The sequence below is a fragment of the Cajanus cajan genome, chromosome 3 (genome assembly GCF_000230855.2).
Source record: "Cajanus cajan strain Asha chromosome 3, NIPB_CcT2T_4, whole genome shotgun sequence".
Lineage (NCBI taxonomy): Eukaryota > Viridiplantae > Streptophyta > Magnoliopsida > Fabales > Fabaceae > Cajanus > Cajanus cajan.
In genome coordinates this window covers 8,660,457-8,666,830 of record NC_138519.1, presented here as the reverse complement: position 1 = coordinate 8,666,830, position 6,374 = coordinate 8,660,457, and the positions used below count along the sequence as shown (strand labels likewise).

At 38.8% G+C, this 6,374-nt stretch overlaps 1 protein-coding gene across 1 annotated transcript; it reads right to left on the bottom strand.

Moving 5' to 3' along the window:
- Window positions 1-4,503: 4,503 nt before the first annotated feature.
- LOC109816188 (uncharacterized) lies at window positions 4,504-5,244 on the bottom strand. Its single transcript, XM_020381084.2, has one exon. The coding sequence runs from the start codon at window positions 5,242-5,244 to the stop codon at window positions 4,504-4,506; it is 741 nt and encodes a 246-aa protein (XP_020236673.1).
- Between the last annotated feature and the right edge of the window lie 1,130 nt (window positions 5,245-6,374).

Below are 6,374 nucleotides of genomic sequence, written 5' to 3'. Positions count from 1 at the left end.
ATTTGTAATGTGGTTTCTTGGAATGCAATGATCACAGGTTATGTGCAAAACAAGAGGTACTATGTCTTCGTGGGATCAAATATGTCTTCGTGAAATACTATGTGCAACATGAATTAAGTGAAGTAACAACGAAAGTATTTAACAAAATTCTAAAGATGTTTACAGATATGCCAAACAATTTTTGTATAAGTGACTGCATCACTGATAAATTCTAAAGATGTTTACTGATATGCTAAACATTTTTTGTTCAAGTACAATTGCATTACTGAGGAATAAGTAAGAATGTTTTCGTCTTTTAAATATTTTGCACCTGAGATAAAAAGTTGTCTCCTATTTTATTTAAAGGTTGATTATTTATTAACAAGTTTCAACATGATTAAAGAATATCTTTATTGTAAACAAAATAGCTAGATATTTGTCATTTATATTTTTTCCCCCAATTTATGTTATCTGATCTTTTATTAAATCAAACATAAAATAATTATATTTATACCGTATTTTTTTTATATAAAAAAAAGTAAATCAAACAAACCCTATAATCCAGATTCCAGAACCATGTTGAGGTGATAATTTCTCCGATTTTAAGCAGGTAAAATGTCAAGACATTAAGAAGTGGGCATGTGCATGAATGAGAGAACTTTGAATTAAGCATATGGCATAACAAGTAAAAAGTGCTGCTTCTATTCTATATGCCAAGACAGCAAATACTTACCTGGATTCAAAAAGATTCACTACATTCATGTTGTTGATGTTATATTTCCACTACCACCTGCGTCTTATAAACTATTAAACTAATAAAAAAAAAGTATATATTCAAAATTATTGGGCTATAGGAAAATTCATACATAAAGAAAAACAAATAAAGTGAAATGCATGCAGTACAGATGCATAGATAAAAATTAAGCTAGTTTTTGTTTATGTATAAAATACAATGTATTGTTTATATAGCATATATATATTGTTGACTTTAAAGACATGGTCAACTGTATTCTATATCATCTTTATTCATGTCTGCCTAATCGTAAGGATTTTGTTAAATTTTAAATCATTGGCCGTGTTACCACTCAATAATTAAAATTTTATAATGGTATGTGACACGGTATATATTAGAATATTTAGGGCTAATTTTTTTTTTTGGTGAAGAAAGGGGTTAAAAGCCCAAAACAAACTCAGAGAACGCCCGCCAGATCAGCGTCTAAAGCGCGAAAGATGAAAATAGGAGGCGAATCGTAAGTAATTAGATTCTCCTCTCCTATATTACATTGTTTAGCTAAGAGATCTGCCACTAAGTTGGCCTCCCTACCAAAATGCAGGTACGAAACTATCTCACAGGAAGCCGCTAACTCTGATATCTCTTGAACTAGATCAAAGCATTCATTCTGATGGGGGCATCCATTCCTTAACAGCGTGATTGCTTCTAGTGAATCAGATTCTATTAAAATGTGCGTACCCAATTTTTTAAGGTGAATTAGTCGAAGCCCTTGGATGATGGCCCACAGCTCAACTTTAATGACAGGGCAACGGTCTAGCTTTCTTGAGAATGCCATGATGCACCTCCCATCAGGGTCTCGAATTAAACCCCCACATGAGCTTGTCCCCGAATATGACACAGCCCCATCGCCATTTAACTTGATAAACCCCGAAGGAGGGCAAACCCAGTTCCTTGTGATAAGTGTGTAATCTGACTGGTCTCCTGCATCAAATGAAGTGCTACTGTTGATTATAGAATTTGCACAGTTCGTTACCTTGAGTACTAGTTGGCTTGCCGATAAGGACGACTGCTGAAACACAACTTCGTTTCTTCTGTTCCATAGTGCATCAATTGTGATCGCAAAGGTGAGGGGCCAATTCATCAGCTCTGTACGACTCCTGGTTAGGTGGTAGATTAGCCATTCTTGAAAGTTACTTCCCGTGGGTTGACTGATGCAACTTCCCCAAGGTATCGAACTCCATACTTGGCGAGCAAAAATGCAATCTCTTAGAATATGCATGGTATTTTCCACGTCCCGCATGCAGATAGGGCAAATTGGGCTGGTCGTTAAAACTCTTCCAAAGCGAGCTTCATTCGTCATGAGACTCTCGTGAGCCACGCGCCAGAGAAAAAGCTTGATCCTCTCTGGTCCTTGCCATTTCCAAAGGACTTTGAAGATAGGGGCACAGGGAATTGAGTCAAATGCGGACAAGCTTGCATAGGCGGATCTTATGGTGAAAAGTCCATCAGTAGTAAGTCCCCACTGAATTTCATCAGCCCCAGCGCTAATCGTGGGAGGAGTTTGGGCTTCAATGTTGTTCAAGGACTCCCGAGGGAGCCAATTGAGAATCTTATCACTCTTCCACGCTCCTTGATCAATCACGTACTCTCTAACCTTTCGAAAATGTTCAACAGGTGGTACGAACGTAGTTGCATAATGAATAAGCGAAACCTGTTGTGGCAGCCAAGAGTCGTACCAAAATCGTGCAGATTGACCATCCTTTACTCGCCACTTAACTTGAGGAGTGACATGTGTCCAGTTCAAGCAGATGCCTTGCCACAGATTAGACATTTTAGCCTTCTACTTCTCAACTCTGGGTATTGCACCATCTTGACATTTATACTTTGAGCGAATAACTTTCACCCAGAGCTTGTTGGGTTCCGTAATTAAGCTCCAACAATTCTTCATCATAAAGGAGTTGTTGACCGTTCTCATTGACCGAAGACCTAACCCACCTTGATCTTTAGGCATACAAATAGTATTCCAACTAATGGCATGAATTTTCCTTGAGGTAAGGCTATCACCCCAGAGGAAGCTCCTACACAATTTATCCACTTCATCGTAGATGCTCCGGGGTATGTGAACTGTTTGCATGGTGTAACTTGGAATAGCCTCGATGACTGATTTGCATCAGGTAAGTCGACCCGCGAAGGAAAGCGTAGATGCTTTCCACCCACTAAGCCTCTTATTTACGTAGTTGATCACATTTTGGTAATCTCTCTGACAGACTCTGGAGTGGTGGGCCGAAATTCCCAGGTATTTTCCTAGGTTATTTGTACGTTGGAAACCTAGGCCTGAGCTGATATCATTTCTCACAGTATGTGCCACGTTCTTTGAGAAGAAGATCCTAGTCTTCTCTAGACTAACCTTCTGACCAGAGCTGGCACAAAAGCGATCAAGGCAGTCCTAGATTATTTCTACTTGATTCATAGAAGCTTCGGCAAATAAGATAAGATCATCAGCAAAAGCAAAATGGGAAAGAGGGCTTTTGCCAATCTGATCGGTTGCCATCTCTTCGCTTCAACCTCCTTGGAGATAAGTTGGAAGAGTCTCTCTATACATAGGATGAATAGGTATGGAGAGATCGGATCTCCCTGGCGAACACCGCGGGAGGGAAGGAATTCATCAAGGGTTTCTCCATTCCAAAGCATGCGCATTCTTGGAGAGGAAATACACGCCCAAATAATGTTAACAAATTGTGTTGGGAATCCAATATCTAGAAGGGTATCTTTCACAAAGTCCCACTTCAACCTATCGTAGGCCTTCTCAAGGTCAATTTTGATTGCCATCCACCCCTTTGCTCCTGATTTATATCTCATAGAGTGAATTACTTCCTGAAAAATTATGATATTGTCTTTGCTCTGCCTGTTTGGAATGAAACTGCACTGGTTAGGATGGACTAGTTTTTCCATCACCTGTCTAAGTCTATTAGCCAAGACTTTAGTTAGGATTTTGTACGAAACGTTGCATAAACTGATGGGCCTCATCTGTTTTAGAGAGGAGACATTTTCCATTTTCGGGATTAAAACAATCAATGTCTCATTGATATCAGCAACTCTAGAAGGTACAACTTCGATCTCGTGGATTAATTTGCACATAGCATTACCCACAATGTCCCATTGGGATTTAAAAAACATAGCTTGTAGTCCATCTGGGCCCGGAGCCTTGAACCCACTCATACACTTCACTGCATTATGAATCTCTCCATTGCTGATGGGCGCTTCTAGAGTGGAGAGTTCGTCTTCGTTAAGTCGCGAGAAAGCATTAGTCAAGCTGAAAGGTTCCATATGCCCTTCATCAGTGAAGAGCATTATGTAAAAAGTAGTTACCATTCTTTCCAATTCGGCTGGTTGCTCCATCCAATCTCCATTTTCATTCAGTAGCTTAAACACCTTATTTCTTTTGCGCCGAGCAATGGTAGTTCCGTGGAAAAACCTAGTATTTTTATCTCCCATGCGAAGCCACTTACACCGGGATTTTTGAAACCAAATAATTTATTCTCTCTTGAGAATTTTGTCTAATTCAGTCCATAATTCGATTTTCAATTTTTCAAGAAAACGGTTAGGGCCTTGAAGTAATTTTGTAGTAATTCCATTTAGACGTCTGAGAAGTTTCCGTTTTGTGAAGAACACGTTCCCAAATGTGGACTTATTCCACTCTAGTAAGGAGTGTTTCGTATGATTTATCCGTTGATTCCATCCCTCTTTAGCATTCCACACGTTGCGGATAGGGGTCGGAAATTCCTTGTGGGTCATCCATGCAGCCTCAAAGCGAAAGGGTCGACGATAGGTATGGCGCTCATGTTTGTAGAAAATCTTACGAGTATTGGTGTGTGGTCAGATTTTAGGGGATTCAAATGTGAAAGCGAAGCATCCGGGAACCTTACACACCACTCATACGACACCAAGGCCCTGTCCAATCTTTCAAATAGGTTCCCACGGCGCCATGTGAAAGGGGCTCCGTTGTAACCCATATCCATGAGGCTGGTTTGATTAATGCAGGATCTAAAAGCTTGGACCCCTCTAAAGAAGGTTTGGCTAATACTTCCCACTCTTTCATAGGGGTGGAGTATTGCATTAAAGTCTCCCATCACTAGCCATGCTCCATCCACAAAACTCGCCAGCCGAGATATATCCCGCCAAAGTGGAATACGGCCTTGTGGGTGTGGGCTTGCATAAACAAAAGTGCAAAACCACAGGTTATCACCTTCATTGATCTTGATATGAATGAGGTGTGCAGTGTGCTCCAAAATGTCCACGAACCATCTGTTAGAGTCCCACATGAACCAAATCCCTCCTGCTTGTCCTTGAGCCTGCACCATGAAACACTTGTCAAGTGAAATCTTACGAGCAACCTTCCAAGCACAATCACCACTGATGTGGGTTTCCATAAGGCATAGGAGTCCAACATTATACTCCCTGATGACGTCATTCATCAAAGAGGGAAACCTTCTTCCCCTTGCTCCCCTACAGTTCCAACTTAAGCAATTCATTGGGAACTACCAGTGTTAGTGGGTTTTGAAACCCCCGGACTTCCATCATGCTTTGCTTCCGAAGAAGGTTGACTAGCAGAAATACTAGGATTATTCCTTAGCTTCGGGTCGAAATGCCTCTGTAATGCCTTCGCATAGATTTGAGTTTCCTCGTCAGGTAGAGACACTCTTGAAGCCATGCCCTGTAGTAATAGCTCTGGTGTAGGTTTATTCGTCATTAATCGTAGACCTTCGAAAACTCTACTGGAGTTCTCTTGTTGATTCAGTATTGTACTCGTAGGTGTATCTTTAAGGATGCTTTTGACTGTCTTGAGAGGGGCGTTAGATCGTTCTTTGAATTGGCCCTTTCTATCAACAAAAACAATGCACTCCATTAAAAGAGGGATTATATATCTTGTGGACGGCTCATGATATATATATTTAAGTACACTTCCTTTTTTAAAAAAAATTATAAATATTTTTAATTTTATACATTCATCATTCAATTTAACACCTTTTTCTTCCTTTCTCTTTTTAATTTTCACATTCACTATTTTATTTTCTCTCCACTTCTTAGTAAGCATTTTTAATTCTTTTAATTTTTACATTACTTTATTATCTCATCACCTTTTAGTTTTTACACTATTATCCTTTATCTCTCTTTTTTAATTTTCACATACACCGATATCTCTCTTTTACATTGTAGACGCATGCGGCTTCCTCGATAACATTGAAACTGTTGAGGCAAATGTTCATTTTTTTTAGTATTCCCCCTCCTCCCCCCCCCCCCCCCATTTACACGTCTAGAACAAACAACATTAAATATAGTGCTTCAAATAACTTTAGTGTTTCGAAAAATATTTTTTAAAATAGTGAAATTATACAAGAAATATTACATATAGTGATATATAAAAAATGTCATTATAGGTACAATATATGTAGGTATATATTTATTTAACATATAGTTACATACAATTTTATTGTTGATTTTGAATGAGATTTAACAATATATTTTGTATGTCACTATAACATATGCCCACACTTTTTAACAATATACCAACATATATTATGTTTATTGTGTGGGTAAAAATAATTTTTAGTGACACGTATTGTGTCACTATATGCCAATTTTATCGTAATGTTAGTGTTCT

What these genes read in the sequence shown, in the direction of transcription:
- LOC109816188 (XM_020381084.2), bottom strand. Translation starts at nt 5,244, where the DNA reads ATGAATTGCTTAAGTTGGAACTGTAGGGGAGCAAGGGGAAGAAGGTTT.